The sequence below is a fragment of the Excalfactoria chinensis genome, chromosome 2 (genome assembly GCF_039878825.1).
Source record: "Excalfactoria chinensis isolate bCotChi1 chromosome 2, bCotChi1.hap2, whole genome shotgun sequence".
Classification (NCBI taxonomy): domain Eukaryota; kingdom Metazoa; phylum Chordata; class Aves; order Galliformes; family Phasianidae; genus Excalfactoria; species Excalfactoria chinensis.
Genome location: NC_092826.1, coordinates 56435757 through 56453169, shown reverse-complemented (window position 1 = coordinate 56453169; position 17413 = coordinate 56435757). Strand labels below are relative to the sequence as shown.

General features: G+C 48.9%; 1 protein-coding gene across 2 annotated transcripts in view; it reads left to right on the top strand.

The window, feature by feature from the left end:
* The first annotated feature begins 592 nt into the window (after positions 1-592).
* Positions 593-17413, top strand: part of RIPOR2 (RHO family interacting cell polarization regulator 2) — a 42353-nt gene continuing 25532 nt past the window's right edge. The window contains exons 1-5 of one of the 2 annotated variants that reach the window (XM_072328039.1): positions 593-832; positions 14431-14557; positions 15804-15959; positions 16544-16622; positions 16850-16873. In XM_072328039.1, the coding sequence (XP_072184140.1) occupies positions 14457-14557; positions 15804-15959; positions 16544-16622; positions 16850-16873 (360 nt within the window). In that variant the 5' untranslated portion in view covers positions 593-832; positions 14431-14456. The remainder of the gene's footprint in view (positions 833-14430; positions 14558-15803; positions 15960-16543; positions 16623-16849; positions 16874-17413) is intronic. The other variant, XM_072328038.1, reaches the window with a different exon arrangement.

Sequence of the window (17413 nt, the reverse complement as noted above, 5' to 3'; positions counted from 1 at the left end):
TGCCCAAGGGAGGTGGTGGGGTCAGCATCCCTGGAGGTGTTCAAGAACCCGTGTGGATGCGGCACTGAGGTCAGTGGGCATGGTGGAGGTGAGCTGGTGGCTGGACTAGATGGTCTCAGTGGTCTTTTCCATCCTGGGTGATTCTATGGTTCTATGGTCCTATGATTGCAATACCCTACAATCTCTGACCATGCAGCATTCCTATATTTTTCTCGCTGAGATGCAGCACAGAGTGCTGAAAGGAAAAACTCTCACTTCTGTTCATCGGTACGTTCTTCCCTCTGTAACACCTTGAGCTGCTGCCTCCTGCCCTTCTAACACTCCATTTTTGGACATTATTGCCAGCTGCAGACGGGACAGCGAGAGGGCAGGAGACCACTCCTTGTCCCTCTCCTCTTGCTAGACACCATTAAGATACAATGGGGCAAGTCAAAAGTGCGGGGCTCGCCCCCGGGGCCGCACAGCCCTCCCAGAAACAGGCGCACAGCTGCGGGAGCGACGCTGGGAACGCGCCGGGATCCCGCACCGCCCTCACCGCGGCGGGGGCGGGCAGCGCCGCGCCTCCTCCTCCTCTTCCTCCTCCTCCCGTAGCTCGGCGAGGAAAAGCCGGCGGCGGCTGCGCTGGCTGCCAGAGCAGCGGACGGTGCGAACAGAGGCAGCTTGAAGCCCTCCTCTTTAAAAACAACATCAAGAACAAATCTTGAAATTATTAGCGTGATTTTTTCTGAGGATGGAGCGCCGCTGTGCCCGAGGAGCCCGGGGCTACGGAGGCAGCGGGCAAACCATAACCCGGGGTGCGCTGTGAGCCTCGGGGAACCGGCGACAGCTGCAGGTACCCGGGGTCGAGAGCCGGGATCCTCGGAGCTTCGCCGAGACGAGCCGAGGCCGGGGCTGCGGGGCCGGAGGGGGCGCGGGGTGAGCGACTGAGGAGGGGAGCGGGCGTCTGCGGGTTTCGCCGTGCAAATGGGGTGAAATCCTCGGGGTGCCCGTAGAGGGCTAAGGAGAGCCGCGCGGGGGGCTGCCGTCGTATTATCAAGAAGTGCACTGCCTTGGTTCCGTCCTAAAATAGAGTCTCGGCGTTTCCTCGGTTGCTGTCTTTCTATTTCCAGTGAGCTTCCATGGTATTACGGCTGAGGAGAGCTCAGACCCTCTTAAGTTCTCCTTTTGGTCTCTGGCTCATTCCCAAGGGCTGATGCAAACACATCACAGCCTGGCGCTGCTCCCAGGTTTGCCCCGGTTACAAAAGGTCGCCCTGATCCTGGGACCGACCTTCCCACTGCTGGGCAGCCGGGCACCCCGCTGCCCCTCATTCAAAGTTCTGCAAAGCTTTCTGGAAACGGTGCGTGTGCGTCTGTGTGCGTGTGTGGCCGTTCCTCCTGCACGCCCTTTCATCCATCCCCTCCTGTCAGGAGCCTGATGTGTTCCCAGCCCTATCTCTGCTCCCACTCATCTGGCCGTGAGCACCGCTGTGCTGCTCACCTTCGTGACTGTGCTCCGATGCTGTCACATAGCTGGAGCCCAGGGCAGGAGTGCTCCCAAGCTGCAGCATTACCCTCATATTCCCCAGCAGTTAATTAGGTTTCACTAACATCACGCTCTTCTGAATCAATAAAAGGCAGGGGCATACCCCAGTGGGGGTGGAGGAAGGGGTGAGATTCGGGTGCTGCCTGCCCTTCTTTCTCTGGGGTGTTCCCTTTCATTTGCTTGTCACACGGCAGGAAGAGATGTAATGTGGTCCAGGTTGCTGTGGACAGGCTGGTGACTTATGTCCACTATAGCCACAGTGGCACAAACCATCCCAGACAGCTTCCACACCTCAGTAGGCACAGGTGGGTATATATGGAGCACTGTGAGTCCCAAGGCACCACATCCACCTTTTCTTCCATAAATATAATAGTTTTATAGTCACTGACTAAACCTCTTGGATAGTCACTTAAGATGGTGCCTGTGCTGCTCGTTAGCACAGCAAGCACTTGCTCTGGGTGGACTCTGAAAATCCCAGCATCCATAACCTTGCTTTAAATGTCAGCATCCGAGCAGCTCTTCCTTGGAAGGATGAGGGAGTTTGGTTTGTTTCGGTTTGCCTTTCGAGGAGCAACAGGTGGAATGCATTTTCAGGTTCCTGCGTAAGGAACAGAGCAGTTTGCTTTTCCATATCTCCTTACTGCTCTCTGGAATAACTACACAGTTATGGCTTCGGGCTGCTCTGTAACAGAATGAACGTTGTAATGGGAGAAATCTGTGGTTTGTGCAGGAGGGGTGCCTGGCATCTCTATGTGAGAAGGGTGCTCTGCCTCTCTGTGCTCTCAAGGCGCGCAGCCATTTCGTTCAGCTGTATGAAATCACTGAGCTCTGCTCGCTGTGACAGTGACGGGACCTGAGGGAGTTGTGAGCATGGAGCTGTGCCAGGGGAGGGGCGGCTGGGGGTGAGGGGCAAGGTCTGCACCAGAGGGCGGTGGGCATGGAACGGGTTGCTCAGGGCTGTGGGCACGGCCCTGAGTGCCGGAGTTCAAGGAGCATTTAGACACCGCTCTAAGACACAAGGTTTGGATTTCAGATGGTCCTGTATAGAGCCAGGATTTGGAGTTGGACTCAGTGAACCTTGTGGGTTCCTTCCAACTTCAGTTATTCTATGATTCTGTGATATTTTATCAACTCTGTCCTATTTTACCGCAGAGCAAACACTCGGGGTGACAGCTGCACAAAGCATACCCCGAACCCCACCACAGTGCACCCACTAACCCCCAGAGCTGCCTTCTTCAGTGTGGTTCTTCCAGAGCCCAGCCAGAAGCCAGGTGACTCTCAAGCAGAGAAGCAGCAGAGAAAGCAAGAGGCAGCGTTTGCCGCTTCCAAAAAAGGGCTGGCTGTTCTGCTTCTGTCCCAGCGCTACGTGCAGCGGGGGGACAGGCAGCCCGTGCACAGATTTTGGAAACGATAAAGGCCAAAGGGATGCACCAGCTCCTCCCTGCGCAGCTGTGCCTCAGGGAGGGCTGAGTGTGGTGCTCCCCACTCGCGTGCTGCACGCAGTGCCCTGCGCTGCTCTGGTTTTACTGCAGCCCTGCTCAGCGAGCAGCCCCAGGACGCGCTGCCCCGGAGCAGAGCCGGTCCCTCGGTGCACAGCAGTTGCTTTTTTGGCAGCTGCAAGCACCGACCTCGCCTCGCTCTTTGTATCCAGGCTCTGCACGCGGTGGCCTCTGCAAGGAGCAAGTCCTCCGAGTGTGACGCAAGAGCTGCTTATTTATTTATTTATTTCTCTTTAAATTTGCCTGTTTCTGCTCCGTTTTCACGTTACAAGGGGATCCTCTCATTCTTACCCCCGCCAAGTACAAAAGAAATGACAGATTAGCCCCGAAGTATGGGAGAATCTTTCTTCTCCTCAATGGGAGGCACAAATTGAAGCTGACAGTTCCCTGGAAGCAGCGCAACCCAAGGAACAGCCACAATAACACATGCCTTCTCCCAGCCCTTTTAAAGCCTCAGCCTTGCTGCTGAATGCCTGCTCTGCCAGCCCCAAGCACCCGATGTGCTGCAACCACCAGGGTCAGGCAGCTGCTGGTGGGCCTCCAGCCACCGATTGATTTCAGATAATCACTTCTCCAAGGCACTTTTAGTCTTTAATTCAACAAAACCCCACACGACACAGACGCTGAGCTGCAACACCCAGAGATCGGGCAGACTTGGTTTTGTCCTAAAAATAGCACTGATGGGAAAACTTCAAGCTATCCATCAACCCCAGAGAGGCTTGAGGAGTTACAGCAGAGAAAACCTACGTAGTTGTCCCTGAAGTGGTGAGTTCATCTTTTCTGCCATGTATTGTTGCAGCTTGCCTTCATGCCCACAGAAGGTCAGCCTCCACCAACCCTACCTATTCATATTTAGCCATTCCTGTTCAAGCTGACAAAAGGAATAGAATCATAGAATCATTCTGGTTGGAAAGGATCACTAAGATCATCTAATCCAACTACCAGCCCACCCCCACCATGCCCACTGACCACATTCCTCATTGCCTCATACACACATTCCTTGAACACCTCCAGGGACAGTGACCCCGCCACCTCCCTGGGCAGCCTGTGCCACTGCCTCACTGCTCTTTCTGAGAAGGAATTTTTCCTAATGCCCAACCTGAACCTCCCATGGCACAACTTGAGGTCATTGCTTCTTGTCGTATCACTGAACCTATTTACAGTGTTGGAGGCAGATAGGCAAATAAGCACCTGCAAATCCCCGTGGGAGGTTTGCACTTGGGTAGATGGGGTAAGGCTAAGTACTGCTGCTGTCTTTCCCTCTGAAATACCTCTGAGCAGCCCTCACTGATTGTTCTGTCCCCCCAGTGCCTCTTCCTTCAGTTAGATTTCACTTACCCCTGCTGGAAGACTGAAGCAGCACAGAGGGAAGATGTGGTCTGTGGAGCTGATGCATGGGAATGCGTGGGGCTCAGGCCCTTGGTACAGCCTGGGGCAGGCAGGTGGGAAGGGGGATGTAGCTTTGCTACATGGGCATTTTCTGGCTGTTTGGCAGTAGGGGAAAGACTTTTCCCTTAATTAAGTAACTTAACCTCCACTGTTTGTCTCTAAGTTAAACATGTTTGGGCTTAAAACTGTAATTGTGGGGGCATCTACTGCACCTTTGTGCAGTGACATCCCAGCAAGCGGTCTTTGGCCAGGACATCGCCCTTGGTGCAGAGGCACCTTCTCTGCCCATCACTGGAAGCATCATTGGGTTATGGTAACAGAAGCCATCCCAAATGTACAGGCGTGCTTGTGGGTGATGGAGCTGCTGAAAAAATACTGCTGCTCAGCCAAGTGTGTGATGTGTCAAGCCCTGCATGAATGAATGCCCTTTCCTTGTCTCGATCAGTACATCCGCAAAATGCCATTTGGTTGGTTCAGAGAAGGACCTGGGTTTTTGCACAGGGCAGACTGTGAGCTGGGGAGCAATTGGCTGTGAGGTGCTCTTTGAAGCATGAGGCATTTTCCTGAATTCAGCGTAACGCTCGCAGGCCACATCTATTAGATAAACGCATCTTTTTAATAAGAATAGACATCTGCCAAAGTGAGCAAAGGGGACTGCTCGCTTTATCAGACGTTTAGATTAATGAACCCAAGGGCTGGAAACACTCATTAAATCATCTGTGCTACATAGAACCAAACCGAGGCCATATTAAAAATGGTAAGACCAGCTGATGCCATGGCTAAGGGAATAATCAGCTTAAAAGCCTGCTAGCAAAGCCAAGGTTTTGCTTTCTTTGCGGTCATAGAGCAGTGGGACCACAGAGCCTTGCTGCAGGCACAACCAGGTTGGAAGGGCTTGCAGCGGATTTGGCTTCCGTGCCCTACGCTGCAAGCAGAAGCTGCCCGATGTTCTCTTTAAGGATAGAGTCGTTGCATTCTTGTTTTCCTGCACGCAGAATGGCAGCCCGTGCCCATTGTTGTTGTTATGTGAATTGGAAAATGCAGAAGCCTCAACAGAGAACAGAACGAGGAAAGAGCAGGAGGGCAGTGGAGGACAGAGTGCGGTTCCATGCCTGGGAAATTTTCATTGGCTTGTGATGGTCCCGGTGTGTTTCTTCTTGAAACAGCACAACATGGAAAAGTGGGCCTGTCCTGAGATGCATGCAGCCTTCATTTATGCGATGAAAAGTTCCGCCAGATAATTGCCTTGTAGTTCAGCAGTATAAATGCCGTCAGAACTGTTTAATCCAGCTTATCTTTCATGTCTCTGTATCTGCAAAGACTTGAATGGTAACTGGTAGCAAGGCCGCAGCGTATGGTGTTTGAAACTCGAGATTTCTTTTCTTAGTATTTACTCCAGTTGAAATTTACCTAATTGAACTCAACTAGCTCTACTTACTGTATACTCAAGAGTTTCATCAGGTTTGCACTGGCCGTGTCTGTAGCAGTAAACTATATGAGCTTGGGGTTGTTCTCCAGCATTAATAGCAGTAGGTGTTGGAACAGGCTTCTCAAGCAACAGGCGCTATTTCATCCTAATATCGGTTCTGAGCCTCTTTTCTTTTAGTTTTTCATTGTTCTCCCTTGAACTGTCACTGTCAGACGATGTAAAAAGTCCCTCTCCTTCCTGCTTAAAAGCTCTTCTTTAAATACCATAAGGCCACAATGAGGTCCTCTTGGAGCCTTCTCCAGACTGAACAAGCCCAACTCCCTCAAGCCTTTCTTCACAGAAGACTTGAAAAGATTGCCATCAGTAAAATACCAACCTCTACTGTAACTTTCAATTAAAACAAATAATTGAGGTCATCTACGTCAGCTCTTGTCTAGTGTAAGATTCGAGTTGTGAGTTCAGATGAGCTGAAGCCAAGGAACGGCAGTGCCATCAGAATACACGGCCTCGCTGGGCTGTGCATGGACAGTGTTCCATTGTTTGATGTTCCAGGGAAGAACTTCAGCTGTACACCGTGGCCAAGTACAAATGAAGTAACACAGGACTTCTATGGCAATGCTTTGGGAACAGGCACGCTTGTGAAGTGTTGAAAAGATCAAATAAATTGATTGCTTCACTGCTCACACCTGGGACAAAAATGTCCGGCTTTAAGGACAGTTCTGCCCTAAACTGTGCAGCAGTGTATCTTCGACAATATGTTAATGGGCAGTGTGCCATTAAGACACTCCTGGAAACAGGACTGTCATGTAAACATGGAAGGCATTTTAAGTCTCCCTAATCCCAAGTATTTAAAGAGAAGCGGCAAAGTGTTTGCATCTCATTAGCGGCTGAAAGGGTTTGACAACAGCGATGTTTTACTTTCAGGGATGAAAAGCCTGCCTGGCTTGTTTAATTTATCTCACGCCTGCTTATGTTAGAGTGAACCCGGAGGGGATACTGAGTATGGCAGTGGTTGGTTTGTCTTGGCTGGAGCAAACCCAACAACCCCTAGAGTCGCCCAGCACTTACCCACACCGTCCTACACAGAGCTCGGTGCATTTAGTTTCTTGTGCATGCAAAGAAATGAGGGCTGTAAACAGAAGTAGTGGTGCAAAGCGAGAGGAGAAAGCAGCACTCTAAGGGTGGTTTTGGATTAAACACTGCTACACTCCCGACAAGGGGGAGGTTTTTATGTTCTTTGCTTCCACGGTCTATGAAATCAGGTCACTCTCCTGCTTACACCTGACATACAGCTTTAGGTCAGTGCTCATCATGGATCTTTGCCAAATGACTCCCACCAGAGTCACATGTCGTTACATCAGGGCTGGCTCACTCAGCTGCTTTCGGATCTCACTGCTGGGCTCATCCAAGGGTGACCTCTGGTCAGTAAGGGACAGCAACTCACATTGCCACTGAGGGCTGCTGAATCCCCAGCTCTTACCATTAACACTGGCAAAAGTGCAAGATGGCTTCATTACCTTTTGTGATCCCTGCTGAGAAATTACAACTCTACCCAACACACATGGGCAACCTTACAGTAGTTGCCTGCTTATGGTTGTGGAGTTAGAGGAGCAGCCTGACTGCTACCAGCAGTAATCCCACAGTCCATTCTGCATCCTGCTAGTTTTATCGCATCTCACAAGACCGTATCTTTTAGTATATCTCCTGCTATAGGGAGAGAGAACACCGCAGCACAAAGTCTGCTGCATTACTCCCCACAGCACTGCGAAATGTCGGCGTGATTCAGGAAGGCACGGGCTGCTTGCGCTGAGCTACTGCTGCAGATGCAGTGAAAGCTGGCTTTCAAGCACAGGGAGATCATCCTCAGATGATTTCCAGGAACGCTTTTCCTTATGTTATTTTCTTACACTCGAATGGCGGGGGGGCTTTGCTTTTAATTAATTCTTTTAACTGACACGAAGAACAATCAATGATGAGTAGAATTGGAGCTGACTTCTAATCAAAGATAATTCTGCATACCAGGGTTAGTTTTAAATGAATGAACACGAAATCTAATTAGACAGGCAGGCCCTGATCTCTCGGCCTCACTCTTGTGTGCCGTCCCAGCACCGGTTCTGCTGAGCCGTGCTAACACTGACTGGATGTGGTCTCTCCGTACTCAGAGCACTGTAAGAGAACGGCATTAAGGACGGCCCTGGGTGTATTTCACGCTCACAGTTGCTCCAGCTGCCAGAGCGAAACAAATGTTGGAACTGAAAAAATGAGGTCAGCCACTGCGAACCCATCTGTCGTGTGTGGGAGCCATTTAGTCTCAAATTTATTTTCCTTGGGTTTATTACAGCTAAATAACTCCTTAGCGTTTCCCTCGCCTTATGTTTTCGGCATGTGCTAAACCAAAATTGAGGAAGATGCTGGAGGTGTTTCTCTGAGGGGGACTGAAGCAGAGGAAAGGGCTCCGTGTGCCGGGAGCTGAGAGCTACCACAGCACGGTTGCAAGGACTGCAGTGGTGTAACAGATTGATAAGAGCTGAATTTGTGGTATTATGTTACAATAGGAGCATCAACCACCAACTCGCGTATATACATATATATGGCAAAGATGCCATCACCATTCTGCTGGTGACCTGAATACTTAGCTTTCTTCTTATTACTGTTGTTACTGCTTTTTGGTTTCTGTGCTTCATCCAGTCAGGTAGGAAGAGCAGAACAAACAGCATGAGCCACTCCAGATGGTAGACATCTTGGGTTTCTGCTCAGGCTGTCTTGTGATGAGCTAGCAAATACTGCAGCATTTCAGCTGAAAATGTCCTTACATACAGCAGAAAAAACGTTCTTCCATAAATGGAACTGTAAAGTACAAGTCTTGCTATTCGTATCAAGGCTTGGGGGGATATTATTTGACACGGAAGCTAAAATTTGTCACCAAAGTACCCAATGCTAACACTCATATATTAGAAATAAGTAATGGCACCTTGTGCACTCTCGCAGGATCTTCTGCAGCCAAGCAGAGCTCTCGGCTATGACTTAGGCAGGGCCTGAAAGGAGATACAAAGCCTTCCTTGCACTACAAAAACTGAATCCACCCAAACTGAAGATATAAAAATACAACTAACAAAAGAAAGTATCCCTGTAAGAGCAAAGCTGTCAGCCAGCAGTGAGTCCACGCCTTTGAGGAGATCCCGCTGGCCAGGAGACCCACCTCAGGGCAGTGTTGCTTCCAACTCGGTGTCTTGGGACTGCAGTGGGCTGACCAAAGATTGCTCCGTGTGCTGGAGCCAAAGAGTCTCCCTACTGCCTAGATACCCACCCCAGCACAACCCCAGCACTCCCACATCTCCCTTCAGAAGGAGACAGAGTCAGCTTGTAGCCCCTCTCTGTGCAATAGTGTTCTCTGCAGCCATGCTGATAAGCCCACGAGGCTCTTTTTCTGTGCTAAAATTAACATTTGAAGCTCACAGATCTGCTGGCCTTTCACTGATGTAGGCTCAGGAATTGTGCTTGTCAGTGTAGCCATATGCTTGTATTTAGGAGAATCTCCTTGGATTTTGATGGAACAAATGCACATGATTTTGTTCTGGCAACCCAGAATAGTTCTTCAGATGGAGCTCAGATGTCTGGTACTGCTCTAGCAAACCCTACCCTGCACAAGAAGTAGCAGCTCAGTCACTGGGAGCATAAAAATGCCATCAAGGTTGTACTGTAAGTAATCCACTCATCTCCTGATGCTTCCAGGAGATTCCATCCCACAGAAATGATTTTGACGCATTCAGGAATGAGGAGCCTAAGAGTTTTTGTCTTAAAAACGTTAACACTCCTGTAAGAGAGTTAATCTTCTTGTGGAAGTTTTTATAATGCTTTTGAGGGCACTTACCCGTATATTATTGTCAACCTTTTATATTAAAAATCCATCCACAAGAATGTCTAAATTGTCATCCAAGATACATACCTTTTTGCCTCCTAGGAGTTAGGGGAACATGGAAACCATAAATTCCAGGTGACGGATTGGGCTACTGGCCATGCTGGTGTCGTATTGCCAGGGTAATTCAATTAAGTCAGAAGGAATAAACTGGGAGATTGATATTAATGAAGACTAGATGGTAGACCACAAATACAAGCAGCACTAGCTGCCTTCATGGGAGTTTCAGGTTGGGTATTAGGAAAAATTCCTTCGTGGAAAGAGTGGTGCTGCAGTGGCACAGGCTGCACAGGGAGGTGGGGAGGTCACCGTCTCTGGAGTTGTTCAGAACCATGGGGATGTGGCACTGAGGGACGTGGGCAGTGGGCATGGTGGGGGTGGGCTGGTTGGACTAGATGGTCTTAGTGGTCCTTAGTGGTTTTATTGCAATAAAGCATTTTACTTTTCTACCTTTCTAAGTTAACAGGCTACTCTGATAAGCACACCATAATCCTTGACATAGATGAGATATGAATATGCTCTTTCATTATTCAGTAAGTTCCCGGTTCATTTGTTAGACGTACCCTGTTGCCAGGTTTTTGGTTAAGAGAGGTTCCTCTCATGCACAGCTGAGTCCTTTGGCTGCTGCTGCAATCTCCTCAGAGAGGTTTAGTGGACCCTCTCATCTTACCTTACCCCAAGCAATCATCACCAAATCTTAATGCGCAGTGCACAGATCAGCACAGGGAACATCAGACAAAACATCTCACTATGGGGATTACATCTTTGCAGATCCAGAGGGGGCCTTGAGATGCTTGCCGCATAAAACAAAAAGATAGGAACAAAGGATTATCAAGGATCAGATCGGCCCTTGAGTCTACCCCCACATTCCCATTTAATCAAGGATTATATTTAATCCAAAAGCGTCCCCAAAGCTGCTGTGCTGCAAGCCTTCAGCTTCAGTTCCCTAACACCCTACAGCAAACCCAAGACCTAGATCCATAACTGCAGATGCTATGAAGGAGCGGGATCAACCATGGGCACTGACAACATGTATTTACTGGTGGTCTCTAGGTCAGTTAGAGGGGGAAAGCAAATGAAAAGGTCAGTCTTGATTTAGCAAACATGTTTCTGACTGAATTTCCCACCTCTTAGCTTGAAACCTGCACTGTTTTACGTTGGCATTATGGGAGGTGCAAGTGCATTCGGAGGGTGACTGAAAGAGGGCAGCTCTATGGAAGTGATGGGCTCAGCAGCCCCTTCTCTCATTAGCTCAGGCTCAGCTGTAAGGAGAGATGAGAGCAATGGGGGTTTATTTCTCTGGGGACAGAGGCACCATCAATTATCTGCCATCCCCACTGCACACTGTCACTGAGTCAGGAAGGAAAAAATACTGATAGGATTTCACCTTATCCCTCAGCACTGCTGCTAGATTCATCGCTCAGCTGCCACACACTTAGCACGGGCAATACTAATTGTATTAATTATGCTCACACACACACAGTACGTTTCCATTAGCAGGAGATGGACTGATGATTTTTTAAAGGGAAATACTGGCAATTCATCAGCTATAGAGATTTTAAAATGTAAGTCTGCTGGTTTGATCCACTGCTGAGGCAGAATCTTGAATCTCCAAAGCTTTTAATACCATTTCAGATGCACACTGCGCTTTAATATTGAGAGAAAAATGCATATTCTAACTAGAAGATGGTAGCATTATGCCAGATAACTACTAACTGTGGGCTTAGAAACTTGATCATTACATTGGAGCATCACCAAAATCCCCTTAGGGCTGTGCGTCTGTAGGGACAGCAGTCAGTTCCATAACAGATCCATGTGAGTCCTCGTGGACTGAGTCTTACTGAAATCACCCCAGTGATTACACACATGCATACAATGGCAGAACATCTCTATTATTAAACTCAGAGGTAGGCTTGTTTAGCACAGGGGCTTGTGAATGGTTTAATAATAAGCAGAAATATAACCGCACCTCAGCAAAGCGTTTTCCCACAGCATGGCAAATACTCATCACCCAAAGGGTATTTGCTAGATGTCAGTATCATAAATAATCCATGAACGTGAATGTGGTGCCTGTGCAAATCTGGGCTGCTGCTTCCAGAGGGGGTCAGTGCAGCTGTGAGACATTGGCAGTGTAATGTTAAATCTTAACAGCAGATTGTGTTTGTATGGTAGAGGCAAACTGTAACCTGATGAACATATATATTGAGCACCAGCCAGTGTGGGCTCTGAGTTCTGACCGTTTTATGCAATAGCAAAGCAGAAGTAGCTCCAGGCAGGTCTCCAGTTTGGATTTCAATTGCACTTCATCCACGCTTCCTTTTGGTACTGTGAGCAGAGCCCTTGCTACTAAAGCACTGCAAAGCCCCTGAGCACTTCAGCAAAATAAGTAAAATAAATAAATCAGTAAATTCCTTTTTCAAGATAGTTGCATTTTTAAGCTTCTCCAAAACAAAAGAGCTATGCTTTTATGGCCAACAGAGCCATAACTAGCACCCAGCATCAGGTTTGCTCTTGTTCCCTTCGTTTCCTGAGGGTTTGTGAGCTGATGTTTTTTGTCAGTGGGGTTTTAGCTTCTAACCTCACATGTCACCAGATGCTGGCAAGGCTGTGCTATCCATCCTGCTGGACACCCTCAAGGCTTTCTGCTCCTCTCAGAGGGGTTTGGGCTGGTTCTCAGAAGGGTTTTTTGCAGCATGATCATAGCTGCACAGTGAGCATAATTAATACGACGCCCTGTTAGATGAACAGGGTGGAAGGTTTTGATTCCAGGTTATGGCACTGGTCTGCTGAGGATAATTCTGTATCCCAAAGTTGATCCTAGCAGATACCAGCACTGCTGATGGAAGACAGTGGAGGTGGGAAGTAGTGACTGGGAACCAGACAACCGGCAGACAAGGCTCACATCTGCAGATGCTCCTGTGGAACTCTGCCATAAACCCATCACTCCTGCTCCTGTGCTCCAGGCACAAGGCCAGATGGGTTGGAATGGTCTCCAGCTATAAAAGTCTCCTGAAAATGGGGTCTGGCTACATCTAAGTTGCTTGCTGGAGAAGCTGGAATAGCCTCTGGCCCATGCTAATTCCCTAGATGTGCCTGGGGATTGTTCAGGAAGGCTTCGGTTGGCACAGCTGGCTCAAGAGAGACTTCAGTAGTTGTTCTTGCCCAGACGTGAGGCTTGATGGAGACTGAAACCTTTCCAGACCTCTCCAGGTAGATCACGGCTACCTGTTAGTCACAGCAGTGGAGAAAATCTGTCTTAAACACACCTATCACAAAGCCAAGGCTGCATCTGTGAGGGCTGCCCCATTACAGGGCACAGACCAGTTCTCACTTCCAAAACCAGGAGATCGATGCTGTTTGGGTTGTGTAACGGAGAATATTTCACATCGCTAATAACGCTGACAATTCGGAGGCTGGAAGAAATATTTCTGGCAGAGCTCTTACAGAAATATTCCTGACAAAGCAGCTCTTCTTGTGCAATACAATCCTCTCCAGAGAAAAGTAGCAGCTCGCCACGGTGCCGAATGCCACCTCGGGGAGTATTTGTCCAGCCTAGCATTACAAATCAAACATAACTGGACTGCGCACGACATTTCCCCACATATTTGCTTTTTCCAGTGAGTGTTTGCCGTGGAGGCACTGCATAGCTCTGCTCCTTATCTGCAATAAATACGTTTGGTTGTGAAGGCTCAGGCTGCAAAGCTGTGGTCCTCACACGTGGGTCCCTTTGGGGCACTCAGCTATGGATTATTCTTCATTTGTGGGGACAAGAGGCTGCTTTAAGTTTACCCACCAAGTCCCATAGGCTGCAGTGTTGCAAAGCATCAGCTCTGTTGCCTGCAAGCAGCTCTAGCCCTAATACCTGCAGTCGTGCTACAGCCCTATCTCAACCCCAGACTCATCCACAGCTGCTGGAGGAGATGCAGGGTGAAATGAACTGAGGGTATGGACTGTATCGGGGTCCGCCTTTAAAACAGATGGGAAAACAATATTTTTGTTCATTTTTTGTCAGTTTGTTTTAAGTTGGCTTAGTTTCTCCATGTGTTTCCCAAAGCAGTGGTGTTAGCAACCTGGGAAGGAAGGTGGGTGGTGAATGGATGGGTCCTGTGGGATAGGGGAGCAGCAGGGTCCTCCTCCTTAGTTCATTGACCGCCTCAGCACAGCATAGTTGCTAAGGGGTAGCACTTCTGATGTAGCAGATGGTGATGCTGGAGCTGGGAGAGAAGCGTGCCAGGCATGGCATGAATTGGGGCCACTGCTGGGATTAGCACATCGCAGCAGCTGGTTACCAGCCCCACATCCAGATCCTCATTGCAGCCACAGCAAGGTTTTCCTAGTCCAGGAAAGGCATACAGCTGTATGGGCTGTAAGTCAGATGTTGCAACAGGGCCACTTCTTTTCTGAGGTGGGATAGTTGGGCAGCACAAATGAGCTGGTGAAACCCTCACCATTTCTGCTGTTTTCCATGCAAATAAGACATCCTTACAGGCACTCATGTACTTTATTCTGCAAACCGAGCAACAGACCTCAGCAGACTGGAGCTGGGGGTTGTGTTGGTGCCCTGGCTCACAGCCCCTCCTGGATTTGGGTTGCCTTTCTCCTTTCTGATACCCCTGCCTCACAGCAGGCCTCCTTCCTACCCCATCCTTGACCTTCCTTCCGTTGTTTTTCAGGAATATCCTCCAGGCTTCCAGAAATCATGTCAATAGGATCACATTCATTCTCTCCAGGAGGTCCTAATGGGATTATCAGGAGCCAGTCCTTTGCTGGCTTCAGCGGTCTGCAAGAGAGACGTTCAAGGCAAGTACCCCGTTCTTTAAGTGGCGTTTCACAGTCAGCTGCTAAATGGGCCTGGGGGTTTAGAAGGTGTAAGGGAGGTGAGGAAGAACTTCCTTCTCCCCAGCTTGCAGGAGTAAGTCTCCAAGGCTAAAATCTCCTTACATATTGTCCACGTCATTAAGCTGTTAGTTTTCTTATTGCTGCTGTGAAGTCAAAGCAGACCCATTATTTATTTATTTATTTTGCAGAGCTGCTTCAGCATCCTGCTGGAAGCAGATCCTTGTTTAGAGCCTTTCCCTGCACGGTCCTTTGGCTAGATGGGACCTCCGACTTTGAGCCGTGCACTTTACTGGGTCAGCCAGATGCCTCCAGAGGCTGCTTTCCAATTAGTTTCAACTTGTGTGAACCCCACCAAGCTCCAGATTACCAGTCATCAGTCAGGGAGGAGCCGCAGGGTGAGGAGGTCACCTCTCCCGATTGCCAGCAGTAGGGTTAGATGCTGACCTGCAGGAGGGGAGCCAGAGAGCCACCTACATGCAGCACAGCTGTCCTCCATTTGTGGTCCACGATCAAGACCAGCAGCGTGATAGAGAATCATGCAATAACTCATGTTGGAAAGGACCCACAGGGATCATGGAGTTCAACTGCTGCTCCATGCAGGACCACCCGAAATTCAAATCCTATGTCTGAGAACGTTGTCTTGAGCTCCAGCAGCCCATTCCTTGCCCACTGCCCCGTGGTGCAGACCCTTTCCCTACCTGCTGTCCCAGCTGCCCCTCCTCTGGCACAGCTCCACGCTGTTCTCTCTGGCCCTGTCGCCATCACAGAGAGCAGAGCTCAGCACTGCTCCTCCGCTCCCTGTGAGGAGCTGCAGCCACCATGAGGCCTCCAGATACACACAGTCCCCAGTCTTAGGAGCCTCCAGACTTTACACCTGGAATTATCTAGGCACCCCTTTGCTCTTAGCCCTTTCATGGCTGAGTCTAAGCAGCAGGAGGCAGGACAGGCACGGGATAAGACAGAGTAATGCCTGATGAGCCTGGGACTTCATATCTGGGAAAGGCAACTGGCACATCAAAAGCTGAAGGCACACATCCCAGACTGCTCAGACCTCTCAACCTGTAAACAAACACAGCCTTTTAAGCGGCAGGCACGTAAGCAGAACCATTTCTCTAGCACAGATAAAATCAGGAAGATTTCTTTAAGCTACGTTTCTTTGAGTTTGTGATTTACAGGGATTTTCTCCTCTTTTATGTTCACTTTGCAGGTGTAACTCTTTTATTGAAAATACCTCCGCGCTCAAGAAGCCCCAAGCAAAAGTGAAGAAAATGCATAATTTGGGCCACAAGAACAGCACCACCCCCAAGGAACCCCAGCCCAAAAGAATGGAAGAGGTCTACAGAGCCTTGAAGAATGGCCTGGAGTAAGAGCCTTTATTGTGCTTGTTGACTGAAGCTTTCCAGGCCATTTGAGCCCCTAGAAAAACATGTCACAGAAACAAAGATCCTTAATGATCGAAGAATGTACCTGTTGGAATAACACTTAGGACTGCAAATATGTGTAGGGAAAATCAGTCCAGAATTGCATTTCTGTTGGCTTGAAAAAGTCCCAAGGACAGGGATTTCAACAGTACATTTTTTTTCCTCTAGGTTTCCTGGTGTCATATCAGAAGCGTGTATCATCCTTAAGATAATGCTTCTGATGATAAGGGCTTTTACCAGCCAGACATGATAGCAGCAATCGGAAGGCACTGGACTGTAAACTAAGCAGCAGATAGCTTACTTGAAAGTGGTTGTTTAACATCAGGAAAACACCGGGCTACTTAAACAAGTGACTTCTACTTATTCTCAGAAAGGCAGCAGGGAAACTGTTTTTAGAACAGATCGATCCAGATCAACTTTTTGAGGAAGGCCATTTGTTGCAGAGATTTCCTTGTATAGCGCTCAGGAAGGGGCTCCATGACATGCTGCAGAGCTCATGTCTCCCTTCTCTGGTTTGTGTTTACAGCGAGTATCTGGAAGTGCACCAGACAGAGCTGGACAAGCTGACTGCTCAGTTAAAAGACATGAGAAGAAACTCTCGCCTGGTACGTGTCATACTTGTGATTGTGTAGAGAGGCACGGTACCCATCCAGAGGTACTGGAACAGGCATGGACTGGGAGTGGGAAACTGGGCATGTGCATGCATGATCTTTGTCCCTTCCAACTTTCACCGTGGTTTTGATTTCTATTCACTGATAAACGTTATTGTCTCACAGTACTCTGGCACTGTCACATTGCAAAATAAATCACAGTTTCATCTTCTCTGTTGCAGGGAGTCCTGTATGATTTAGATAAGGTACGTTACACTTTTCAACACTTCTTGCAAGGTAGTGTTAGTATTTGTATGATGTATGGAGCTGGAAACTCTCAGCCAGCTCTAATAGCCAGGCTAATGTCATTGATACTGAAGTTACCTGCAAGCTATTGAATCAGTTGCCTTGTCCAACTTTGCCCTGTAAGCCTCAGGCGGGTGGGTGGCTGCCAAGGGCACATCCTGAGTGTCTACAGACCAGCCCCAGAGGGATGAGCCAAGGGCTCAAGCAGCTGCCTTTCCTCTTGCATTATGCACCTCTGAGTGAGGACTAGTCAGCACCTTATGGTATGGACCTTTGCAAAGAGCAGGACAAACTCCCCAGAGGAGTGAATCATCAAGAGGTGGGCTTGCTGGTAGCTGCTCTTGGGGTATCTCTAGCCTGTGTGGTCACTGCTCACTCCTGCTCTGACTGCTGCTAGGGCAGAACAAGCTGATGAGTTGAAGGTATTCTTTCCCTGTGGGAAATTTTGGCTGAATAAAAATAAAAGCCCCCAAAAGCTTCTCCTGAGCTATCTGGCTTTT